This window comes from Pogoniulus pusillus, chromosome 1 (assembly GCF_015220805.1).
Source record: "Pogoniulus pusillus isolate bPogPus1 chromosome 1, bPogPus1.pri, whole genome shotgun sequence".
In the NCBI taxonomy this organism is placed as follows: Eukaryota; Metazoa; Chordata; class Aves; order Piciformes; family Lybiidae; genus Pogoniulus; species Pogoniulus pusillus.
In genome coordinates, this window is record NC_087264.1 from 48,116,036 (window position 1) to 48,143,509 (window position 27,474).

A 27,474-nucleotide genomic window follows, 5' to 3' on the forward strand; every position below is an offset into this window, starting at 1 on the left:
TCTGCTGCTATCAAGTGCTGCAAATTGTCACAACTGACCGTTACGAGCTCCCTCCAACTTAGCCAGATTACACAGGCCTATGATTTTAACTCCTGCCCCTGCCATTAAGTAATACCAAATTTCACTCTTTTATTAATAGCCCAACTGCTCAAATAAAGAGCTGCTACATTGTAATGGTTGAGGTGAGGAGAAAGTTCTTCACTGAGAGAGTCATTGGATACTGGAATGGGCTGCCCGGGGAGGTGGTGGAGTTGCCGTTCCTGGAGCTGTTCAAGGCAGGATTGGACATGGCACGTGGTGCCATGGTCTGGCCTTGAGCTCTGTGGTAAAGGGTTGGACTTGATGATCTATGAGGTCTCTTCCTCAAACTAGCACACAAGCACTGACAAAAACACTTTGGGGCCGTTTTTTTCTTTGACTTTCAGTGCAATCTTAATCCTCATTTTTGATTGTGTACTTAGTCCTACAAGACCTCATTTTCATGAATATTTATTCAATATAAACATTAACACACAAGTAAGTCACACATCACAAAAGTGATTATTTGTAGATTGCTCATTACCTTAGATATTTCATACTGTAGCCAAAAAAAGGACAGGTTAGATTTTTCCTTTCCTGGAAACAGCAGGTACAGAGCGTGAAAAACATTCTGTATGAACTCCTCTCCTTCTTTATAGTGGCCTATGTGATGTCTCCGTCGTCTCATTGTGTCCATATGACCAATACTGTTGAATCCAGAAAGTGGTAAACCAACAGAAGTCAGTGGTTTCTCATCAGAAAGAACACTATCAAAGATGCTATTTTCATCCATGGCTATATAGAGGTTGGAAGGAAAGAGTTTACTGGTACATGGAACTCCAAGGAATTGCAAAAATGAGTACAGCAGTTGATGTTGAAGATTTGGATTAGAAAGTCGGATTAGAGATGGTCCAAGATCATCAAATAATACCTAAAAAAATCCAAATTTAAACAAACTCAATTTATGGAATCAGATAAAACTAGAAAACGTGTAGTTTATGCAATTACAGAAGCTTTTCAAGTCAATAAAGACTTACAATTACTGTAAAATGGTAAGAGAATATCATTCAAATTAAAATCAGGCAAGTTAAACAATATGTTCTTCCAGTTGGATGGTAAATTTGCTATCAAAGAGATTTGTTTGCCCTTGAGTAATAAAAGACTTCCACCCAAACACAATGGTCTGGAAAACATTGCTTACACCATTTAACACGTTTTTATCTGAAAATCTGAATCAAGCTGCCTCACAAGAATAAAAAAAGGTTAAAACTCCAGCTACCTGCCTCAAAGACAACACCACCACTGTTACTTACTACACATATTTTCTTAAACACAAATTTCTGCGGCATTTCCACATACAGGTGAAGGAAACCACAGAAAGCAAAGACAATTTGTCTACAGCCCTTTCCAAAGTCTTCCATGAGTTTCCCACAGATTTCAGAAGTCTCAGCACGAAACTTCAGGTAAAGTTTGAATTCCAAACAAAGAAAATATTTTTTTTGCAAATGAAGGAAAAGACTAGTTCTTTAAAATACCCATTGGCAGTGAATTCAAATGAAGGGAAATGTTCTTTCCCCTTGGTTTTTTGTATCACAGTGACCTGTCTTTCTGGATCTTCACAATCTTCTTCAGTTTCCTTTTTTGTTTTGTCTGGCCTCCAAGGTAACCAATGCCTTGCTTCACGAGAGTATTCAATATCCAACCAAATATGCCACTTGGGGAGAGTTTTATCCTTTATTTCTTCATCCTCATCTAGATCTTCTTCATCATCATCATCATCTAAAACCGAATCAAGAAACATCCCCCACATTGAAAATTATTAAAGAAAAAAAATGAATCCACAAAATCAAAAGGAGAGCCTTGCCATGCAATCTGACTGCTTAAAAAAGCAAACAAATAAAGTATTAATAAGACACAAATAAAGTGTTAATAAGGCACAAGACAGAAATGCAAATTTCCACATCACAGTTCTGGGTTTTGGCACCAGCTCTGTCAGAGTAGGAGGTTTCCAAACTGTTTGAACCAGTGACTCTGTGTCAGCACTCAAACTTTCTCCTAGAGCAGAAAAAGAAACACTGACAGGCTGTGAACCACTTTACTTGCAGTTTGCAAGTAACAGCTCAGAATCAGTCATCTTTTTGTGCAGCTTAGGTTCTCCACTTCGTACCTGGATATACAATCACATACATGCTCTCTGAATATTCCTGTGCATACAAGGTCTTGAGGAAACCACTGCAAAACAAACGCAGTGCTGCAATGTTAAACAGCAGCAACTGAGCTCAGCAAAGGGGCTCTGAAATCCCTAGTGTCTTCAACATTTTAACTGATGTGCAACTGAAACAAGTAATGTCCCTCAGGGACCAGTGCTGGGCCCCATCCTCTTTAACATCTTCATAGATGATCTGGATGAGGGCATCGAGTCAGTCATCAGCAAGTTCGCAGATGACACCAAGCTGGGGGAAGATGTGGCTGGGTTGGAGGGCAGAAGGGCTCTGCAGCAGGACCTTGACCGCCTGGACAGATGGGCAGAGTCCAAGGGGATGGCTTCAATAGCTCCAAGTGCAGGGTGCTGCACTTTGGCCACAGCAACCCCATGCAGAGATACAGGCAGGGGTCAGAGTGGCTGGAGAACAGCCAAACAGAAAGGGATCTGGGGGTGCTGATTGATACCCACCTGAACATGAGCCAGCAGTGTGCCCAGGTGGCCAAGAGAGCCAGTGGCATCCTGGCCTGCATCAGGAATGGTGTGGTCAGCAGGAGCAGGGAGGTCATTCTGCCCCTGTACTCTGCACTGGTTAGACCACACCTTGAGTCCTGTGTTCAGTTCTGGGCCCCCCAGTTTAGGAGGGACATTGAGATGCTTGAGCGTGTCCAGAGAAGGGCGACGAGGCTGGTGTGAGGCCTTGAGCACAGCCCTGAGAGGAGAGGCTGAGGGAGCTGGGATTGGTTAGCCTGGAGAAGAGGAGGCTCAGGGGTGACCTTATTGCTGTCTACAACTACCTGAGGGGTGGTTGTGGCCAGAAGGAGGTTGCTCTCTTCTCTCAGGTGGCCAGCACCAGAACAAGAGGACACAGCCTCAAGCTACACCAGGGGAGATTTAGGCTTGAGGTGAGGAGAAAGTTCTTCACTGAGAGAGTCATTGGACACTGGAATGGGCTGCCCAGGGAGGTGGTGGAGTTGCCGTCTCTGGAGCTGTTCAAGGCAGGACTGGACGTGGCAATTGGTGCCATGGTCTAGCCTTGAGCTCTGTGGTAAAAGGTTGGACCTGATGATCTGTGAGGTCTCTTCTAACCTTGGTGATACAGTGATAAACACACACAAAGGAAGAGCTTAACCACCTCGCACTTGCATGATGATCTTTCTGGACTATTACATACAATTTGCATATTTTTTTTCCCGTGACAGCAATATATTGAGATTCTGTGCTGAAACTGATGAGCACTTGTAGGCTGAGGGAAAGAAAGCAGAAAAATTTTAAATGCTTCTTTTCTTTTTCATTGCTGAGGGAAAAAAAAAGTTTTCAGAATTTATGGTTATCTGCACTTTTTTTTGGGTGGTTGGTTGGTCTTGGTTTGTTTGGTCAGTCGTTGGGGGTTTTTTTTGTATAAAAATGAAGACATTTTTTATGCCACCTCTGAATTCTTGATCCTCACATTTGCCATTAACTAGGTGAAACACTCCCAGTCCCAATTCTCAAATTTCAGGTAAAACCAAAAAGCAATGGCAAGATTTATACTCTCTCTTTTTTTTTTTTGTCATCTCTAGTCTCCTCTTTAGTCAGCAACTGTATGAAAAATGGCAGCATTTCAAGGATCTAACTAAAGTTTGAAAAAAAATCAACAGTTTTGGAGATTACACTCAATTAGAGATTGCACCTGAACTTCTGGATTTGACATGCATGGGGAAAAGCACTGGTTTATGCTGGAACTGCCCAAGACTGGCAGTGGTCTTCCTCCACCTAGTCTTTTTAGTTTCTGGGAAAAAAAATCTATAGCCATCAGCAGTGGAACTGCTGACCTCTGTTAAGGAAACTCCATCCTAATGTAGGGTCAAGAGAAGTACAGGATCATTTCCAGTTCCTTTGTTTACCAAAATCATAGCCAAACTTACTTCATTAGAGTTGCTACAGCAGCAAAAACATGAGGAGAAACAGCTTGTATCATTCTCATTCAAATGCTTAGGAGAATAACTGGACATACAATTACACCAATTGACACAGACATACCAGACTTAAGAGTGACCCAGCCACCCTTTTCTTGTTGGTGCATCCATGCTTTCCAGCCTCTTGCTCCTTTTTCTCCAATTCGTGGTTCTCCACTATCCCAAAAGGGCTCAAAGAATTCCACCTATTGTTTTGGTCAAACGAAATATAGACAAACAATTTTTGTTGAAGTATAGACAATACCTGGATCAACTTAGGTTTTCCAGCTCCTATAGTCACTTATCTGGGTGCAATTTCTGTATCTGAAAACTTATTAGATGCTGCTTAGGAATCAGCAGAAAAAATTGAGTACTTCAATTATGCCTGTGGCACAGTAGGACTATCGTCAGCTCTTCTCATGAACACAGAGATTATTCAAAGGTATTAGGCTTTAGAGAAAGCAAAAGAATTTTGTGCAAAATGTCCTACGCAGCTCCTTCAAAGGCAAGGTCCAAAGTACCCCAAGATGTGGCTTTCAGAAACCAATCTCCTCTTCTCCCTGATCTTCCATGAGACCATGAAAACTATGGCTAACAGAATGATAATTCAGACAATCACTCACCTACACTCAGACAAAAATGTTAGTTGCACATAAATACGAATGGACTAAGGATAAAAGGAAAAGGTCAGAAAGACCTTCCATGTCCCAGGTTTCAGGGCAGACAACAACTTTGGAGCACTTCCAGCAAATTATAAGCCCAGGGTTCTAGTCCTAACCTTGTCACTGTCTGTATGCAATCTGTGATATTTAGATTCATCAACTCCTCACCCCGCTTTGTATGTACTTAGCTCTAATGACCATTTCTCCTATTTTAAGCTTACACCATGTACTAAAGCTTGGATTGGACATTAAGATGTGACTGTTAAGACAAATACCAACAACAAAATTCACTCCAAGAAAATCAAACATCAACATGTCAGAAAATGCAGGGCTTACAGCAACTGCAAAATCTAATTCTGCTCCTTATGGATTTATGCTTTGCTCTAAGTGAGAAAATGAACTGTGAAAACAGTACAGAAACAAGTAATTCAAGACTGAGTCATAGCACTTCTGTAAGAGGGCAGAATGTGCAATCAGCTGTAAATCTGGCATATTCCTTTTTCAAGAACTGCACTTTCCAACCTAAACACTATTCTTTTAAAACGAGATTGCTTTCCACCCCACTTTAAGGATTTTTAAACACTACAGATAATCTTGCTGGTTTTCAAATTACTTTATCAGTGTAAACACATCAAATCTCCCTTACTGTATGGTAACTTTGATTTAACTCTAAAATTTTGGCTCTTCAGGAGGACACCACTATCTTTTAAACTATAAGAATGTTCTATTGGTGGGTAACAGGATTCATCTAGGGAAAAAACCAATGCAGTCTCAGAAGTGGTTGCTGGGGAAGACAGTGAAGAAAAGAAATTCCATTTCCAGCACCTATAATAGCCCAGTTGCCTACCTGGTTGAAACCACTCACTGAAAAGGAAGCAGCTCCCTACAGTCTAGTGGGTTGATGCTGTGCTACCAATAGCTCTTTACAAATACTAACTTACTGATTATTAGTGGGGTGCATGCCCAACATTCTGCTGAGAAAATGAAGAGAAAAAGTGGCAAGCTAAATGGAATCTCATGGGTGAAAAAAACAGAAGGTGTTCCTAAAGTAGTCACCAAAGAATTACTCAAAACAACAGGTAATGGGGAACCTAAGGAAGGTTTACAAGAACTGTCTAGAACAGAAGGAGATTACAGGTCACATTAGCTTTCTCTATCAACAGTAAGAACACAACAGCAGCTTTGGGGAAAAGAAGCTGGGAAAATGCTAACCAGCTACAGACACTGGTCAGCCAGCATCCACCTTTAATTAGTAAAAAAGGCTGGTTATTGTATTCTATTATAGACATTTAGCATTCAGTTCCAGAGAACCCACAAGCACTTTTCCAATGCAAACATCACCTTGGAGAACCACAAAGTACACTGTGATTCAAAATACTTCCTTATGCCCTTAAAAATTAATCAATGCTTTTCTGTTACTGCATTCTCTGTAATGCACAAGGACATACAGCCATTTAAATGGAAATTGCTACCTGTCCTCTTGTTGGCAGATCTTTTACACTGTCAGGTTTAAAGAAGGTGAAGTCAATCAGAGCCTGAAACAAAGACACTGCTTTCTCAGAGTGGCCAGCTTGTCTCAGAAAGTGACACTGTTGAATAAATATAGCTGTGAAGAAAAGAAGACAAAATATTAATATTTCAAATAAATTCTGCTGCAAAGTATTTTATTAAAGCCCACCCAAAAAAATTCAAACAAACCACAAAACATATACATGAACTGCTATAAAGCATCAAAGTGTCAAAATCCAAAACATAGAGATAGGATAAATGCATGCCAAAACTGCTGTCATTTACTGACTTTAAGATCTCCTGCTTTAAATGTGCCATAGAGATGACATTTTATTCATGCCACACATCCACTGTCCTTGTTGATGAATAAAAGTTATATGCAATGGTCCCAACTTCAGTTTATCCAGTATCTGTTAAAGTGGGTCACAGCCCTCTTTGAAAATGCTGGGCACAATTATAATTCACATACTAAGCAATTACAATAGAAGTCCTTTTTACCTCATTTGTACATGAGAAAGTCACATTGGTAATATGTTATTAATGTATCATTTTCATTCCCACTGTCATTCCCATTTTCTTTTGCTTTGTATAAGAACACAGTTAAAAGAAATTAGGTCTTTAGGCTAAAGTAGAGAAGAGACCGATTCCTTGCTCTTCAACAAATTATTTATGTAATCACAGTATCACACAGTATCAAAAAGGTTGGAAGAGACCTCATAGATCATCAAGTCCAACCCTTTACCACAATTCTCAAGGCTAGACCATGGCACCAAGTGCCACATCCAATCTTGCCTTGAACAGCCCCAGGGACAGTGAATCACTGCCATATCCCATTGAGCCTCAAGTTTCAGCCCCAGTTTTTTTTTAATTCATATATTTGTAGTGAGAATCTTAAATGAAACAGATGGAAAAATAACAGGTATTATTAAAAAACCTCTCTTACTAGACAGTTCAAGGACATTTCAGAGATAACCCATCAATCCAAACTATACTCCAGTTTTGACAAAACACTGACTGTTCAAAATTCAAATGGCTTTAAGTCATATTCTTAAATGGCTCGTGGAAAAAAAACAAACCCCATAAATGAAGACTGAAATAATTCACTAAGACTTTTGGAAACAGTTATTGAAAATCTACTGTTTCTTCACTAAATGCTTTGGAGGGTCTGAAATCAGGATACTTGTCCATATACACACATGTAGCAACTTATGTTAGCATCAGTTAATTCCAATCATCACCTTATTTCTTAACACTAAGGAGCAGCAAATTATTTACTCTTTCCATTCATATTCAGATTTACACCAGATGTGTGCACACAAAAACTTGAATTCTGCTATAACACAGAATCTGGGCATTTCATTCAATTTCCTTGCAAAATCAATTCTTGTTTCTGATAATGAAGACACTGAGATTTCTGGATATTTAAACAGCAAAACCTGTGTTCAACTATATATAGAATGTTTCAAAGTGTTTTAACAGATATAGGCACTGTGCCCAAGTAACACTGAAAAAGTTGCCTTTTCTTGGTTTCACAGCTTCAAACAGATGAATTTTGACTAAAATAGTTTGAGTGTAGAGAATATCTCATCAGGACTTGCTGCCAAACTGGAGCCAAAAATAAATTACAGCATAAGATTTTCTGCATGATAAAAAGGAAAATAATATTTTAAGAAATGCAAAGATCAGCAGTTTCTTTGTGGTAAGAGCTGAAAACAGCATGATTACAACTTAATTCAGTCCATGATGCTATGAGATTTATGCAGCTGAAGTGACCTGAAAGATAAGGATTTTTCTCCCATACTAGCAAATAAAATTTGAAATATCAGACTCCCTTTCTGCAGCAAAATTTGAGAATGCTTACCCTCATCTGCTTTCTATTAATAGTTCCTAGTAAAATATTATTAATTATTATATCAAAATTTAAGTGAAAATTCATTTAGAATTTTACATTCATTTTTACCTGCTTTCATAAACATCAAGTTTCAGAATCATCTATTTCCAAGCAGATAGCACCGTGTATCGATCTGAACACTAGATGGCACATTCCACCGCTATTAAAATCAGCTCTTCACTTTGTCAGTAGCAAAGGTCAAAGGTTGAAGATGCAAACTTGCTACACTGCTACTCATCTCATAATTAACTTGTGAAACTCTCTGTGTATTTATCTTAACGAACATGTGGTAATCTTCCTAATAACTATGTTGACAATTCAAATTCAGTCCAAGAATTACACAGTTAAGTCACCCATAAAAAAATATCTCAGATCAAGGAGTCTTCCCACTAGAGATGTCTCCACTCCCATCAATTTAATTCCACAGGGAAAAGAACCCAACCCAGATCAAACTCTAAATCAAATCCCTTCACACTATCCATGAACAAATCACTATAATTACAGACAGGACAATAAGACCTTAAGAGTGGAACAGAAAAACAAGTAGAGCTGACTTCATTTTAATTTTAACCTATCTACAGACATTGTCAACAAATAAGCATTTTGAAGAATGTCAATCTATTGTAGTTAACTAGTTAAAGGAACTCCATTAAAAACCAAACTTCTAGCAGTTGACAAACAGTGTTTAACGAGTTAAATATATTCAGGGAAACAAAATGAAAGAAACCTTTCTGTTTGAAAAAAACAGATGCTGAGTAACACATTTGTCTTGAGCATCGTGCATTGTGGCTAGTGTATAAAGTGACTGAAGTGTTGGAAATCAGAGACAGCAAAACAATTAGAAGCTATCAGGCACTACAATATCCACCTGCTATAGCACAGGATTTTTCCTTTAGAGCATTTTTTCCAGTGCTTGATCCAAGATGAATCAACCAAAAACCATCTGAACACCTTAAATTAATTTGTAACCCAGCATCTCAGCCTACAAGTCCATACTGGATATTGTGTAAAAGACAGCAGTATTGTTCAAACAGCTTTAATTCTCACCTAGGAAATCAAGATGCTAAACATTTTCAATAGAATAAAAACTCCCTCTGATACGTATGAAAGTCTATTCTTACAGAGAATGTAGTCAACTCCACTGACTCCATGAAGACCATTCTGACCATAACATGAAACAGAATCTTACCTAGCATCGCTTCTTCTGTGCCAGGCAGTAGAGGATGTGATACCATGCTGCCATCCTGTACAGCTGCCAACGTAGTCAAACATTTTCCATAGAGACTATTGATTTTTGAAACGGAAAAGGTAGTGAACTGACTTTGACAGAAGAGGAGATACTTCTTCCATAGTTCTGGATTATTGGGATGTAAGAAAATTAGCTTCTGCCACTCTTTGAGCAAAGCTGGTGGTTCCCAGAACTCTGCACAAAGCTTCAGCCTGGCAAGCTTTAGATCAACATTACTTGGATTGCTTTCAATTGCTCTCTCTAAAATAGCCAGCTTCTTTTCTAAGATTAACTTCAGTGATTTTCTTCTTACTTCATGCTCTCCCTTACTGGCATAAGGGCTAGGTCCTCTCATTAGTTCATCCTTAAAACAAAAAGAAAAGTCATTACTACATAGGAATAATCATCAATAGAATCAGGACAAGAATGCTGACATTTGTGAAGAGGAATTAACAGTTCATTCCTCAACAGAAGATATACATCCCTAAACAAATGAAACTACAATGAAATATTCATGTATTCATTACTTATAAGCAGCTGGTTTTGAAAGAACACATACCTGAAAAGAAACAAATTCCATCCAAGCATCAATATCTCTTGGGTTTTCTCTCACTTTTCTGTTATGTTCCTCCACTTTTGTCATTAGAATAGAGTTAACATTTATCCCAGGCTCTTGAATTGCTTGCTGAGTATTTACAGGTTCAAGATCTGCACTCTTGCACCCTTTTCCTTGCAGCCACACAGTAGTTGATGGATCATAAATCCCTAGAGGATTTACCTCTGTTGTGTCAGAACGATCATCAGTTTCTATGTGGAAAACTGGTATAAAAGCAGTTGCGTCAGATGGAGAATTTTTACTGCAAACAGGAATCCCATCTGTGTTCAGCATCTTCACGTTGGTCTTTGTGAAGTAACGCTCAGGATGCCTCTGTAGTTGCTTCTTTTTTGATGAAGAACTGTCCCAGATTATACACTGTTTCCTTGCATCTATGCCAAGACAGGATTCTCCTCTTCTTTTGTATCTTAGAAGGAAAAATACAATTTAAACATCTTCTAAAATACAAGGCTAAATAGAGTTTTTGAAAGAAAGCACAGACGCAGTACTTTAATTCAAACTGATCCAAATAATGTATTCACAGATGTCCACAAGTGTAAAAACTTGGTAACTTCCTCCTGAAGATTTTACTTTATATATTTACTCTGTGTCATTACAATTTTGTTATCATACTAAGCTTTCCTGGGTTCAACAACAATTCTAATAGTCAGCAGAAGAATTTCATCTACACTCGTTTGAATTGTATGACAGAATGCTAGAGGTTGGAAGGGATCTCTGGAGACCATAGAGTCCAATATCCCTTCTGAAGTATCATCTCATAAAAGGGCAGGTCAATACGTATGTCGCAACACATAACATAGATACCCTTTGGCACAAGGTCTGAGTGATCTAACACAGGAGGAAGTGTCTGTATCGTTTCTTTGCAGTGTCTGTATCGTTTCTTTGCAAGGATATCAAATTACTCAAGTAAGTAAACCTCTTGACATATCTAGAATGAAATAATTAGTACCTTCATTTCTCTTTTAGATACAGAAACAGAACAACAGAGATCCAAACAGGCACTTGCCCAAAGGTTATCTATAACAGAAACTGGGACTTCCGACTTCAAAATTCACCGATTCACAGATTGCACTGGGTTGGAAGGGAAGCTCAAAGGTCCAACTCCCCATCTCCAACTAGATTAGGTTGCCCAGGGCCACATCAAGTTTGATCCTGAATGTCTCCATGGACGGGGCCTCAACCACATCCTAGGACAACCTGTTCCAGTATTTTAACCACTCTCATTATAAACAACTTCCTCTTTATATCCAACCTGCTCCAGTTTCAAACCACTGTCCCTTGTCCTATTGCTACAAGCCCTTATTAACAGTCCTTCCCCAGCCTTCCCCTAGGTCCACTCTAGCAACTGAAATGCAGGTACAAGGTCTTCCCAAAGTCTTCTCCAGGCTGAACAGCCCAAATTCTTTCAGCCTGTTTTCATGAGAGGTGCTCCAGCCCTCTGATCATCTTTGTGGCCCTCCTCCAGACCTACTCCAGCACATCTGTCTCTCTTTTGTTAGGGGTTTCCTAGCTAGACACCTCTCTCAATCTGTGGTCACACTTCTTTTGATGCAGCCCAGGATGCAATTGGCTTTCTGGGCTGCAAATGCACATTGTTACATCATGCCCAGCTTCTCACCCACCAATACCCCCTAGTCCTTTTCTACAGGGCTGCTCTCAATTTCATCATCTCCCAGCCTCTCCTGACATCAAAGATTGCCTCAACCTAGGTGCAGGGCCTTGTACTTCAGCTTACTGAACCTCATGAGGTTCTCCTAAGCCCACCTCTCCAGGTCCATGTGAATGGTATCCAATTCTTCAATCTTGTCACCACACCACTCAGCTTGGAATCATCTGGAAATTTGCTGAGGGTGCACTCAATCTTGCTGTCGATACCACTGATGATGATCACAGAGTCGCAGAATTTCTTAGATTGGAAAAGACCTTCAAGATCATCAAGCCTAACCATTAGTTTCACATGGACAAGTCCTTGACTAAACCAAATCCCTCAGGACCACATCTAGTCACTATGAATCACTATGGTTGGAAAGGACCACCAGGATCATCCAGTCCAACCTTCATTCCAGCATCCTTCATCACTAGACCATAGCCTCAAGTACCACATCCACTCTTTTTTAAACGCCTCCAGGAATGGTGACTCCACCACCTCCCTGGGCAGCCTGTTCCAGTGCCTGACCACCTGCTTAGTAAAGAACTTCCTCCAAACATCCATTCTAAACCTCCCCTGATGCAACTTAAGGCCATTTCCTCTTGTCTGATGGTACTGAATACCACATGAAAAGTTGTGCTTTTGAATCTGCCCCATGCTGTCACCTCCAGATGGCAGTCCTATAAGCTCACATGACTGCAATCTAACACACAGAATGATTTTAGAAAAAAAATGAGTATTTTATTCCCATTATTTTAAAGCATCTTTTATTTTATCATCTTCTACATAGAAATTTCACAGACAAGATTCATTCATTTGAGCCTGATTAAAGTAACTCTGTAATAGTCTGAGTATCAATAGAAAGCAAAACATCATACCTTGCTATATCCCCTCGATAGAGGGATTTGTAGGCCCAGTTTGCAGGGTCTGGTTTCTTGTCTATTCTGAAGGTTTCTGCTGTTGAAGTCTGAATATCATCAAGCCAAACAAAGCGTTCGCTGGTAAGATTTGATGTTTTCTTATCTAGACTGTGGAACAGAAGTATATTCTAAGCATTGTGTGCATATACTCAGCATTTACAACACCCAGAAAACATTGTATTTCTGCAGTTCACAATAATTTAATTTACTCAAAGTCATGGTGCATAAGCCACTACTGCATCATTGGGAAAAAAGCATCTAGAAATACATCGAAACAAAACACAAATGCTCCTTGCTCTTCCAAAAATTTGATTTGAAATTATGAAAGCTAATAATCAGATATAACCAATCAACTGATTAGCAACCTATAAGTTAAAAGCCATATATTATTATTTATAGAATCACAGAATGGTTTAGGTTGGAAAGGACCTCAAGGATCATTCAGTTTCAAACCCCTGCCACAGGCAGGGGTATTTCTAAACTTTACTTTTGTCTTAGTAAGATGCTCTAATTAAGAAAAAGTAGATAATGTTGATTAGTTGTAATAGATAATGTTGATTAGTTGTAATTGTACCTATGCATTTGATATAAAACTTTCAAAGTGGTTTGTGAATTACATATTACACGTTATACATATGAACTTAAGTGGAAATTGCCACTTGCCTCCAAACTGTAGGCAACTATGAACTTCCAACCTGCATTTATGTTATAAATAAGTAACTTAGTAAATGAGTTTTACTACTCTTGAGAAGCTTCCTAAAATTTCACAAAACATATTTCATTTAGGCCAATTTCATGGTTCAGGTTTGCCAAAGAGTTTCCTGGAAACTCGGTATTTTCCCAGTACCAATGTATGTAAAGAAGTAAAAACAGACAGCAAAGCACTGCGTGCCTTGCCTAGTCTAGTAAACAGCTGACAAACCAGGCTCAGCATTTAAGTCCACTCCATCCAGCCCAGATACCCTTCCAGCACAGACAAGAGTGACTGGGCAGAGGAGAATGGTCTTAGCATCCAAGTATTTTTTTCCTGTGCCTCCCTCAGTCAAGTAAGCTTTAGCTACCATGAGCGAAGAACAAAGTCTTCATAAGAGAGGTGGTGAGCATGATTAGATGCACACAGTAACTCCAGTACCAGTACCCTTCTTCTACAGGGCAAGAAAAAAGATCTCTTGGTATAGATGTGCACACAAGCCTGCGCTCTCAGCTCCTGGTTAATCTGCCTCAGCAAAAGTAGTAAACTGAGGGAAAGTCAAGGACTGCCTGGAGAACACACAACAGTAACAGTTGAGTAACAACAGTAACTCGATGTCACCAAATCCTCACTCTCTTTCCAGGAGTAGCTGCAATGTTGTGAATTAGAGCCAGAGCTGCTGATGCTGAATTAAAAACAGAAACCAGGGCATCTGAGAGGCAAAATGGCTGCTCAAATGATAAAATATGTTGAGAAACAGGGCAAGATGACTTACAGCACCAATTAGACTGGTGCACTTTGAATGAAACGATGAAAACGGCCTGAGAAAAGCACAGCTCAGCATGCCAACCTTGAATATTCACCACATTTACAGAATATGCATTACTGTTAAAGATAGTGCTAGTCACTACAAAGCTATTTTCTTGTTCCACTAAAAAAAAAGACACCCCCAGTAATTACACAATACTGAAATAAATAATCATGAGATTAATAAAAAAGATCTATTAAACAGTTTCAATTGCTTAAATATCCATAAGCAAGAAGTATGAAGCATATAGCATGGAGCAACAAATTGCCAGACATAAAAAAATGTTAAATCATACAACAAACTTTGCCTTAATATGGAAAATATTAATTAAAGTTAATTCTGTGAGGAGGAAGTTGTATTACAAGGCACATGGAGATGTATATTAAGACTTTTGCATTAATTAAACATGTTTAATCTTTCTCCAAACTCTCCCAGCAGAAGACCCATGAAAAGAAACCAGATTTTACAAAAACTCAACATGAGCCTCTATATGTCCTTAAAAATATATTTCATGACTGCTACCATGCTTTCACAGTATCACCAAGGTTGGAAGAGACCTCATAGATCATCAAGTCCAACCCTTTACGACAGAGCTCAAGGCTAGACCATGGCACCAAGTGCCACATCCATTCTGCAGAATACTGCTTCACAACATATTTTAGTCACAGGTTTCAGATATGATGAAGTAAGTGGTTCTAATTTTATTTCCATCACTCTGAATGCAGGTTTAGTCATATGCATCTCAGAAAGAAAGTAACAAAAACCAAATAAAACCTAGCCACCAGTGGTAAGATTTTCATTCATAAAGCCAGAGACAAGTACAAAATGACAATGGATTCACATCTTTCAAAGCTTTAACAAATACATACTTTGCTGCTGCTTCCTTTTCATGACTTCTGCCACTTCCTGTGGCTTTGTCCTGGTTGTGTTTAGTGTCCAGGTCAGATTCACTACTACTGCTGGAGTCCCCTTTGGTTTTCTTTTTTGTCTTCTTATAATGGTGATGCTTTTTCTTTTTCTTTTTCCTTTTTTTACTTGACTGTTTCAGACTCTCATCTGTATCACTTTCCCCTGACAAATCTGATCTTGAAGTAGTCCTGCTTGGAAACAAGATATATAAGTAGCAAAACTGTAAAGAAATACCAACACATGAAAGTTCAGAAACATTTTAATCCTTATCTTCATTCTGGTGCTTTTTTGAGAAGACAGTTAGCAGCAACACACACAATGAAAGTGATATAAATCTGCATTAAATAATAATTACCTTTATTTTTCAGTTGTTGGAATTACTGACAACCAGTTTTAAACGTTTTAATTGTTAAGGACATTTTGATGTGTGATCTGTATAAATATCCATCTGTTATCATACTGCAATAATGTAGGTCTTCTCTAGCCCTTTTTAAAACAGAAGTTATTTTTAAACAGTTTTTCTGGACTCTTTCAATAAAGGAGTGACATATCTCAGTATTTCTTTTTTTTTTTTCAAATTTTGATAGAGTGATTTGCCATTGGAATGGGCTGCCCAAGGAGGTGCTGGAGTTGCCATCCCTGGAGGTGTTCAAGAAAGGACTGGATGAGGCACTTGGTGCCATGGTCTAGTTGATTGGATAGGGCTGGGTGCTAGGTTGGACTGGATGATCTTGGAGGTCTCTTCCAGCCTAGTTGATTCTATGATAATATACCAATAAAAGGAAATGCAGTATGTCAGAAACAAGGCACCTTAGAAAAACCCAAACCCTTGTACAATTTATTTAAGGACACTAAGAATTAAGAAGCCATGGGAGAACCACTCACAGGGCTCTAAAATGCACACACTCCCAAAACAAAACAAATAACCAAAACGCTGTATTCAAACATAGAATGGGAGTAATTAGTTTTCAATGAACTGAGAATGTACCCTACCAACAGTCAAAAAGAGCAAACACTTATCTGTACACCACTGTCTGACAATTTCTCTTTCGAAGATTAATTATAAGGACATAATAAACCCTCTGTAAATATCTGAATGGGAATTTGCAAATTGCTTAGTTTTATGACATATAATCCAGAAATAACCTACAAGCAGAATTTACAAATGATAAATAGACCTGTGATTGCATTTCAGTCAGTCACGAAAGAGATGTAAATGTAAGAATAAGTACACAAAAAGATGTATTCAGCTGTGACTGTTACGATGAAGACATTTTCTACAATGACCACCTAGAGTCATAGTAAACACCAGAGCTTCTATCAAATTAAAAGCAACTGGTTTTAAACTTGACATCTGCAACTTTAATTAATTCCATTAACCATTTCCATTAATTAAGTGCTAGGTATAGTACTGATATACCACACATAGCAGCTATACCAGTGAAGGTATTGAAACTAATTCTTTAGCAAATACGGCTACACAAAGATCATTTTTATGAAGTGATATAATCACCCACTTCGGTGATCAGCATGCTCTACACCACCACACAACTTGATACATCTAATATTCATTAATTCACATCTTCAACTAGTTTTTAAGAAGTAAAAATTCAACTACGAAACGGCCGATTGAACCGGTTTTCAAAGAGAAACCACAAAGATGATGCTTAATCTTTACATTATTTCAAGGGTCACTTAGGACATCCAAAAGATAATGAAGAATCATGATCACTCAGTTCCCTTTCCATTTTGGAATAACAACTATTTAAATGCAGCTGTGAGAAAAAGAAAATGGGAATGTAATTGCATAAGTATAATTTCTCATTATTTTAAGTTAAAGGACATAGAAGCATTATGCACATTTTTATATATGACTCAGATCAGGCCTTTATAAATACTGAATAGTAGAATGAAAAGCAGCCCTAAAAGCTCCTGATCTTGGTCTCACATAACAAAAGACAGGCAGGACAAAAGAGAGAGGTTATTTTAAAAGATATTGAAATATATTCTACCTTATTAGTGGAGACTTTTCAGGGACGAGATTTGCAACTTCTGTAGTGCGCTGGTGCAGTAATAGTGCATCTTCTGTAGAGAAGCTTGGATTACTAAGCCAGTCCAGTTCTGCAGATAAAGAAAAGGGTGAGATCAATACAAATCACCTCACTGTGCTTTTCAAAGCTGGGAGTGAAGTTAGTCAGCAGATAACTATATTCACAGCAAATGTCATTGAGTCATGTGAGCATATCAGAAGACAGTCCATGAAATCTCCATTTAGAAGAGCAGTAACGAGGTAAAATATTTAGGAGCTGGAATCTTTGACATCAATCTGAGCTTTAAAAACTGCACTACATAATAATAGTTAAAAGTCCGTACTGAAAACAATACATTTTATACACTGCTGTATACTTGCAAAAAGCCACATCAATCCAGTATGAAGTTTTACCATGTAAAAAAAAAGTTTATATATGTATGTATGGTATAAAAATATGCTATATATGCATAATTATGTAAGACTTTCTAATATATCTTCATATCTTCATTGACCTCAGTGCCATGCAAGATAATGGAGCAGACCACTCTGAGTGCAATCACAGAGCACCTACAGGATGGCCAGGGGATCAGACCCAGACAGCATGGGTTTAGGAAGGGGCAGATCCTGCCTGACCAACTTGATCTCTGTTTATGACCAGGTGAGCTGCCTGGTAGATGCGGGAAAGGCTGTGGATGTAGTCTACCTGGACTTCAGCAAGGCTTTTGACACAGTCTGCCATAGCAAACTCCTGACAGAGCTGGCAGCCCTCAGCTTGGACAGGGGCACTCAGTGCTGGGTTAAGAACTGGCTGGATGGACAGGCACAGAGAGTGGTGGTGAATGGTGCCACATCCAGTTCGCAGCCAGTCACTAGTGGTGTCCCCCAGGGACCAGTGCTGGGCCCAGTCCTGTTTAGTATCTTCACTGATGATGTGCATGAGGGGCTTGAGTGCAACATCAGTAAGTTTGCAGACAATGCATGGGAGCGTGTGTTGATCTGTTGGAGGGTAGGAAAGCCCTGAACAGGGACCTGGACAGGCTGGATAGATGGGCACAATCTAATGCCATGAGTTTTAACAAGTTCAAGTGTTGGGTTCTGCACTCCGACCACAACACCACCATGCAGCGCTACAGGCTGGGGACAGAGTGGCTGGAGAGCAGATGGGCAGAGAGGAACCTGGGGGTACTGGTTGACAGCTGACTGAACATGAGCCAGCAGTTTGCCTAGGTGGGTAAGAAGGCAAACAACATCCTGGCCTGGGACACAGTCTCAAGTTGTGCCAGGGGAGGACGTATAGGCTGGATGTTAGGAGGAAGTTCTTCACAGAGAGAGTGATTTGCCATTGGAATGGGCTGCCCAGGGAGGTGGTGGAGTCAAGTCACTGCCCCTTGAAGTGTTCAAAAAAAGACTGGATGAGGCACTTAGTGCCATAGTCTAGTTGATCACATAGGGCTGGGTGATAGGTTGGACTGGATGATCTTGGCAGCCTCTTCCAACCTGGCTGATTCTACAATTCTATGACCAGGAGGTCATTCTACCCCTGTACTCGGCGTTAGGCCACACCCTGAGTACTGTGTCCAGCCCTGGGCCCCTTATTTTAAGAAAGATGTTGAGATGCTTGAACTTGTCTAGAGAAGGGCAACAAGGCTGATAAGGGGGCTGGAGCAGAAGCCCTAGAGGGAGTGGCTGAGGGAGCTGTGGTTGTTCAGCCTGGAGAAGAGAAGGCTCAGGGGAGACTGAATTGCTCTCTACAATTACCTAAAAGGAGGTTGTAGCCAGATGGGGGTTGGTCTCTGCTCCCAGGCAACCAGTGACAGAACAAGAGGACACAGTCTGAAACTGCACCAGGGCAGCAAAAAGTTTTTCGCTGAAAGAGTGACTGGCAATTGGAACGTGTTGCCTGGGGAGGTGGTGGAGTCACTGTCCCTGGAGGTGTTTAAAAGGAGACTGGATGAGGCACTTAGTGCCACGGTTTAAGGTTGGACTCGATGACCTCGACGGTCTTTTCCAACCTGGTTAATTCTGTGATATTTTATATATTAATTATAATTATTAAAGAGTAAAATAAAAATACAAAGGGGCATAATTAAAGGTGTAGTTACTAAATGCAAGACAACTTACAGAAATTCATAAAAATTCACTTTACTTACTGCATGAGCAATATTTTTAATGCAATTCTATTGATGGGGACATTTATTACTGATAAGAATGCCAAAGTGTTTTATACAAGATCACAAAATGGCACTAGATTCTCAGTTCTCTAACCACCAAAATTCCTTTAGATGTTTAAACAATGTGCTAAAAGTCTAACTAATGCTAATTTTCACGTAATAGTCATCATTAACCACTCTACCATCCTAGTCACTGGGTAAGATTAAATACTGACAGGACATGGAGAGGAAATCTTTTGCCATAATTTTACTGATATTAAAACTTCTGTAATGATCTTCACAGACATTTAATTTCTAGAATTCTTTCAAGGACGTGATTTTTTTCTAGCACATCAAACAAGTGTTATTTCACATAATTCCAGAATTTAACAGCAGTGTCTCCAAAGCAGACCACAGGAGATAATCACAAAAGGAATAAATTTGGTCTCCCTGCCTGTTCTCTATGCAATCATTTTTGTCTCAGTGTTCTTCATGTCACAGTCCTGTCTTTGTGCTTTTGACTACACTGACCTCTAATCCTTAAACAGCACGATCTCATTGTCTGCCAAGTCATATATCTCTCCTTGTAAAGCATTTCTTTCAGAAATAGTTCTTCATATCAAAATTCTTCTGTCTCATGTCCCTGAACTGCTCTCTACAAAAGGAGCAGACTGCAAAAGAGTTTGCTAACCTAAGTGAAACTCATCAAGAAGTATACATAATCAAGCAGAGCTTCGACAGACTTCCCCTGCTACCAATGACCAAAGGCCCCATGCAGGATGGCCACCTTCTCTGGCTTACTTTGACACTTCACCTCAGTGCAGAGGAGAACCCACACAATTCATGTCACTGCAAGGTCCAAAGCACTCTTCCCACAAGCGCCCCAAACAACATACTGCAAAATACCATTTCCCAGCTCACCAAAGCATAGGATGGGGACCATGAAGTAAAATAAAAATTCAGCTGTATGTCACTGTAACCTCTGCCTGGCAATGAGAATCACCAAATCTAAGGCAACTACACTAGCCTACTTTGTTGCAAATCAGCTTGAGATTCTTCCTGACACCACCCCCCCCTCTCCTCCCACCCCATCACTTTCCAGGAAAATACTTAAGATACATTAACATAAAATTTGAACACAACCCTAAAATATTCTAAGAATCTACTATTTAATTTAAAACAATGCACTCTGGCACAAATGCCTTTAAGTATCTGTCTGTCACTCTAAATTGTAAGTCTACCACAAAACATTCTTCCAAAACCTTTGGTGAGCTTAAAGATTTATGCTGGATAATATCCAAGCAATGTTTCGCTCATTCACCAATATAATTATTCCTCTAGCTGGAGAACAAAGTATTATGCAACATCAGGTTAATTTCTTTCTTTCATTCCGTAAAAAAGGTATTAAGAACCACCCTAAAATCAGAATTACCTCTTAGAAGAAATTTATTTAATATTTTCCATGACATACCAAAATATTTCTCATGGATGATTCTTCATTATACACTTAAATTGCACAGAAATTAAATAAGTTAATACACCTGATAACTACATAATCAAACTGGACTTAATAATTCAATGTATGCCATGCAGTATGCTGAGCACTGCTTTACACTGGAGATTTCTGAGGCATATCTATTAAATGTCATATTGATTTTTTAAATTATTAGCTTCCTTATCAAATTATTTCTGCTCATTATGGTGATAAAGGTAGGGTGTTTTCTCATTGGTCACACTCTGGTCTTCCTTAAACACAGACAAATTCAAAGACAGTACAATGGTCCAGAGCACTCCAGACTGCAGTAAATGCAACTACTCTGTGCATAAAGCCTTTTATTTATTTACAGAAATAAAAGAGACATTAAATATCCTTTTAAAAAATCCATTTCTGTTTTCATTTGTGCTGTACTACCCATACTTGCTTAACAATACAAACGTACTGGTTGGCAGAGTCTCCGTTGTAAAGGTGTGCCACATTGACAACACAAAACTGTAACTTATCAGCCAGACAAACCTCCTTAAAATTATCATTTCTGTTCCAAAGCTATGCAAAAGTTACATAACTTGTATTTCTCCAGATCTCCAATAACATAATTCAGGCACAATAATACTCTCTGTGGCTTTTGAGCTTATCTTCGTTTTCATAATTATTGTTTCCCCTTGTAACATGTGATAAAACATTTACTAGTATTATTTTTTTGTAAAAATAAATGTATTGTGAGGTATTTATGTACTGATTTGAATGAAGAATTATGTTTAAAAAATCATCTAAACTCTAGGCTGGATGTTAGGAGGAAGCTCTTGCTAGAGAGAGCGACTGGCATTGGAATGGGCTGCCCAGGGAGGTGGTGGAGTCACCGTCCCTGGAGGTGTTGAAGAAAAGCCTGGATGAGGTGCTTAGTGCCATGGTCTAGTTATTTGGAGAGGGCTGGGTGATAGGTTGGCCTGGATGATCTTGGAGGTCTCTTCCAACCTAGTTCATTCTATGACTCTTAAAATGAATGACTACTTAATAGTTACTTTTTTTAAGAAGTAAGCCTGAATGCAGGGTGAAGTTCAATAATTTGCCTTCAGTCATACACAGTTGTTGATAATGAAATTCAGACCATTAAGAAAAAAACTTTGAGATGTTTAACTTTTAAGATTTTTCAAACTTGTACACATCAAAACACACTTTCCATTGATTTCAAGAGCATCATATCGAGACCTCCAAAGATTAATAGAGACAACACATTTTTTACTATTATTCATCATTTTAGATAGTGTCTAAGTGTAAACATTTTAGATATAGACTGATCCAAATCAGGAAATGCCGTTTGCATAAGAGTATGCTACATTTTATAATCTTGAGCCTTATGGCACTACAGGGCTAAATAATTTCCAAATGAAAATACAGATACTTAGTAGCAGTAAGACCTTCTCTCTTCAAACCTGAAAACAGAGAAGCCAATACATTTCTCTTTAAAATTACTGATCACATTGACAAAATGAACAGAGAAGAAAAGTCATTAAGGAAAGCAGTAAAGCTCCTGCTATTCAGAAGACAAGTGGACTGGCCAACCACATAAATTTCCCTGAGGCGCAAAACACACTTTAAAGAAAAGAAGCTACACCTGAACTGGCAGAAGAGTGGAAAACAGTAATCTTTATATTATATTTATAAATGTTGTTTTAAGACCAGAAACACATTCTTAAACAAATAGAGTTGGGAATTTTTCCATTCCACTCCTCCTCCCACCAAATTAATCTTGCAGCTCACATAAGGATGAATCCTCAATTTCTGAGTTGTGTCCTCTATCTCTTACACTCCTCATTACTGTCATGGCTTCAGAAACTATCTAGGTTCTCTAGACACTTCTACAGTATCTTGTCATATCCTTTAATTATTGTCTGGGCAAGAGGCACCCTCTGCTGTGTCAGACTGTGATCTCTGCTTAAGTTTATTGCTTGGCTAATGTACAGATGCTCATTGCCAAGACCATCTATGCTGGTAACAGTTCAATTCACGTTACACCCTCTCTCACAGCACTGCCACTTTATCTAGAATTATCTTTTCTAAGCAGATGTAGATTTTTACAGACCTCCTTCTTTTGTGATGCTTCTTTCTCTCATGACAACAAATTTGACTGAAAGAGTTAAAAGTCCTGAGAAGAAAGAGATACTGAAGAAATAAGTTGGCAGATAGATGCATAGCAACCATGCATGAGATGCATTTCCACAGGAAATTTGCCTTAAATATAGCAAAGTAATATCAGCATTAACTATAGGGAATCAACTTCCAAGAAGTTGTTTTGAGTTTACCTCAAATTATCTGTTAGTCTCCTACAGATGTGAGGTCACTAACTTGGTGTGATAACATTATTACAGTGAACACAAAGAGAGTAAGGGGAGGTGGAGTTGGCAGTGTATTATTTTAAATTATTGGTTTAGGGCTTCCAAGGAACACTCACTCTGAGTAATGGTGTCATAAACATCAATCCCCTGACTGCACCTGAAGCTTGGTTCTACATGAAAAGATGAGATCAAATTGCATTTTTAAAACATTGAAGAACCACACTGCAAGAATCAACCCCTGTAGCACAATCAATATGCCTCTGTGGATATAGCAGGGAAACGTTTAGAATTCTCCAACTATGGTATTTTCAGAACAATTTAATCAAACTGACCTAACACTCTGGAAAGAACTGAACAATAGTTTCCATTACACAGCATGCATGTCCAAACCTCCTTGTAAATAATCTCCAGTGAATGTAGCTGGATACAGGCATTTCAAACATCAAAATGCATTCCGAAGTTTAAAACTCTACCTTTTCATGTTTTTTTTTCCTTGTCAGATGTCATTTTCACAGACCAATGTTCTTGAAGAACATAAAGAATAAAAGACAGAAGATACTTTGTGATAATACACACGTACTTCTTATTCTATACTACCATCTACATTTATGAGCACAATAGTAGAAACAATCCAATGGCATCCTTTTTATACCTTCCCAAGCAAAAATAAAACAATCAAACATTTACAGTGCATGTCTGCAGAGGCAATTTTTGAGAGTTATGCAAAACCTTTTGTTGTCTCTCAGAATCCTGAAAATCCCATTTCAGCAAAACTCACTGTGTCTTACTTACGAAATAGTTCAAATGGTAAATAACTCTGTACATAATGCTTATTGTCAGTAGGTTTAATTATTACCACGGCTCTGTTCACGGCTTCTGACAAATCTGTAATTTACCTTCTACCAAAACCTAATTAAGCTTGACAAGGTAATTGTAAGAAACTATATACAAAATGATTTTGCAACCTAGAGGTTGCAACAACTCAGCAAACCAGCAGCGCAGGTAGGAAGAGTGTACAGCAATACTTCCATTTCAGGCAGCAACTATAAATAGCTTTAGAAGGTTTGTAAGAATGTAAGACAGAGGTGACTGGAGGAATGAAACACAGCCAGCATATTTACATTATTACATCAACTTTTTTAAAACTGAAGCATCCTAAATGACTGCAAAAGGCACCTCGGTTTTGCACGTAATGTTAAACACAACATATTATCTGATCTCTGTTATTATGATGGACTTTGACTTCAGCTATAGAGTCATCTCTCAGAGAGATATCAAAGTTGTCCATCAAGTTCACACAAGCTAAAGGTGAAATTTTGCCTAAATGTTGTTCTGAGTTAATACTTCATAAATATTTCATTTTAATAACTGAACTGTGGTTGTTAAAAACAAAGTACAAGACTGGCTAAAACATAAATCAAGTTATGTTCCTTGAAGTTCTGTCAAAAGTTCCTACACAAAGAACTTGCAGTAACCCAAAATATAACTCATAAGCAGAGCTATTAAGCAAAATTACTTTCAAAAGTCAGCCTGTGTACTTTGACCTTCCAGGCAGGTGGTCTGCAGTGACACAGACTGCCTGTATAACAAACCTAAAGGCTTCATTTCCCAGAGTGTTACAATATAAGCAAGGTCTACCAGAAAATTTTACTGTACTTCTGCCTGGCAGAGCAGCTCTTCTCTTCCTAAAACATGTAACCTGGGATCTTATTACATCCACTACTTCCCGCACCAAGTGTCATTACCAGAAAGGGTCCTAAATGTGGCCAGACCACATCTCTGTACAGGCAGACCAAGCATTAACGGCCGCAACGCCATCAGTAGTTAGAACAAGAAGATAACTTCAAGCCTGTGTTGCTAAAAGCTTCCAAAACTCACCATACTGACTGGATCAATTATACAAGAAATTTAACCTAGGCAAACAATTCTCTTAGTGTTTCCCCCTGGTAGAAGATGGGCAGACTCAAGGATGGTGGAAGCTGGCAGGCAAAAAGCTTAGTTCAAGACATTTCCACATTTCCTAGCAGAATTAATACATGCTGTGCATACTTCAGAGTTTGGCAATATACCACATAGTGTTCTTTACTCGTTTAATAAAAGTATAGACAGCAACCACGACAATCAAAATGATAAACTGAGTCATAATCTCCTGCACTCATAGCCTTCCCCAAAAAAACACCAATTTGGCTGAATAAGAAACTTAATGAGAAAATATTTTTTTTTTAAGTCGAGTAGTTAGGGAAAACAAAGATGTCGTTTTCTACATAAAGCAAACAACATTAACCCACAGGTATTTATCAAAGGCAAGTACTTCTACCGCCATGCCTTCAGCAGATAACTGGAAGCACATTTGGAGATCATAGAATCATAGAATCAACCAGGTTGGAAGAGACCTCCAAGATCATCCAGTCCAACCTAGCACCCAGCCCTACCCACTCAACTAGACCATGGCACTAAGTGCCTCATCCAGTCTTTTCTTGAAGATCCCCAGGGACGGTGCCTCCACCACCTCCCTGGGCAGCCCATTCCAATGGGAAATCACTCTCTCTGTGAAGAACTTCTTCCTAATATCCAGCCTAGACCTACCCTGGCACAACTTGAGACTGTGTCCCCTTGTTCTATTGCTGGTTACCTGGGAGAAGAGGCCACCCCCCACCTGGCTAAAATGCCCCTTCAGGTAGTTGTAGACAGTAATAAGATCACCCCTGAGCCTCCTCTTCTCCAGGCTAAACAGGCCCAGCTCCCTCAACCTCTCCTCATAGGATTTGTGCTCCAAGCCCCTCACCAGCTTTGTTGCCCTTCTCTGGACATGTTCCAGCACCTCAACATCTTTCTTGAATTGAGGGGCCCAGAACTGGACACAGTACTCAAGGTGTGGCCTGACCAGTGCTGAGTACAGATGTAAGAAGCCAGCACCATTTTTATGTAACGTCCCTGTTTCGGGCTGTCCCCGAAGCTGCACCAAGGAGAGTAACTTCACTGGTAAGCATGGTAACTTTATTCAACCCGGCAGCGACACGCCTGGCGCGGGCGATGACCATACGCGCTATACGTACACCCGTGCCCTGCACCGGAGGGAGGAGCCCGGGTCAAGCGCTCGACGCCGCCGGGAGCAGCGCTTACGCAGTACCCCCGCGGCGACACGGGCCCGGCAGCGAGCGCTTCAGCCGCCGGGCACCGGGGGTCCGAGCGCCAGCGGCAGCACCGCCCACGCCGCAATTCGGGGGCGGGGCGCGGCACATCCGCTCCCCAACGCGGGCACGCATGGGCGGACGGCGTTATCCCGGCGGGCCGGTGGCCTGAGCAGGCCTGGCACGGGGTGGAAGGTTCCGTGTGGAGGCGAGTGGAAGTAGAAAAGCTTCCCGAGGGTTGGGCCCCAGAGGAGGATGGGGAAAAGAGAATTCTCCCAGGACTTTACCTTTCCTGGAGCCCTCGCTGCTGCCTGTTGGAGGCTCTCCGGGCTCGGCGGCATCGGCAAAAGCCGGGAACAGAGCCATGTCTCAGCTTACCGCCACTGCCTGCCTGAAGTGGCCGACGGAACGGCAGGGCAAGATGGCGCCATGGCGCTGAGCATCCTGGGAGGTGTAGTTCGCCTGTCCGACCTCCCGAAATGGTGGCAGGGCTCAGTGACTGCTGAGGGAGGGTCTGCCGGCAGGGTCGCTCAGCGCTGCGGCTGCTGTGGGCGTCCTGTCTGCTACAGGCCTTCGCCTAGTTAGTGCATTTCGCGGCCGTCGCTGGGGGGACTGGAGAAGGGAACTTGTGGGGGAAGAAGGCGAGATGGAGTTTCCAGAGCCAGCCTTTCCTTCCCCAGCGCCCTGTTCACCCTCCTAAGGTTCACTGTGAGGAAACAACCCCAGCGTATTTCCTGACACTGGGCTGTAAAGGAAAACGCTACAAGAGCCAGTGCTCCGTTTCATTTAGCATCTGTTGTGTGTTTGAACACCTACCTAGCCAGGTAGTTTCACAAACACCGATAGCAAGGGCTTAGGGAAGAAACAGCACTTAGTTGTATAGGTCCGATTAGAGAGTCACCCATCATGTTTTATAGCATCCCCAGGTCTCCCCTCCATAAACAAACTGGAGTGGGAACTGAACTGTGTTCAGTTCTGGGCCCCCCAGTTTAGGAGGGACATTGAGATGCTTGAGCGTGTCCAGAGAAGGGCGACGAGGCTGGGGAGAGGCCTTGAGCACAGCCCTACGAGGAGAGGCTGAGGGAGCTGGGATTGGTTAGCCTGGAGAAGAGGAGGCTCAGGGGAGATCTTATTGCTGTCTGCAACTACCTGAGGGGAGGTTGCTCTCTTCTCTCAGGTGGCCAGCACCAGAACAAGAGGACACAGCCTCAGGCTGCGCCAGGGGAAATTTAGGCTGGAGGTGAGGAGAAAGTTCTTCACTGAGAGAGTCATTGGACACTGGAATGG

At 40.2% G+C, this 27,474-nt stretch overlaps 1 protein-coding gene across 1 annotated transcript in view; it reads right to left on the reverse strand.

Annotated features, from left to right (window-relative positions):
• Positions 1-26,613, reverse strand: part of NRDE2 (NRDE-2, necessary for RNA interference, domain containing) — a 33,696-nt gene extending 7,083 nt beyond the window's left edge. The window contains exons 1-10 of the mRNA XM_064151585.1: positions 26,475-26,613; positions 17,053-17,161; positions 15,001-15,228; positions 12,591-12,740; positions 10,008-10,470; positions 9,410-9,812; positions 6,293-6,426; positions 4,244-4,364; positions 1,619-1,797; positions 563-949 (exon numbers count right to left, since the gene is read on the reverse strand). Coding sequence (XP_064007655.1) covers positions 563-949; positions 1,619-1,797; positions 4,244-4,364; positions 6,293-6,426; positions 9,410-9,812; positions 10,008-10,470; positions 12,591-12,740; positions 15,001-15,228; positions 17,053-17,161; positions 26,475-26,553 — 2,253 coding nt within the window. The 5' untranslated portion in view covers positions 26,554-26,613. The remainder of the gene's footprint in view (positions 1-562; positions 950-1,618; positions 1,798-4,243; positions 4,365-6,292; positions 6,427-9,409; positions 9,813-10,007; positions 10,471-12,590; positions 12,741-15,000; positions 15,229-17,052; positions 17,162-26,474) is intronic.
• Between the last annotated feature and the right edge of the window lie 861 nt (positions 26,614-27,474).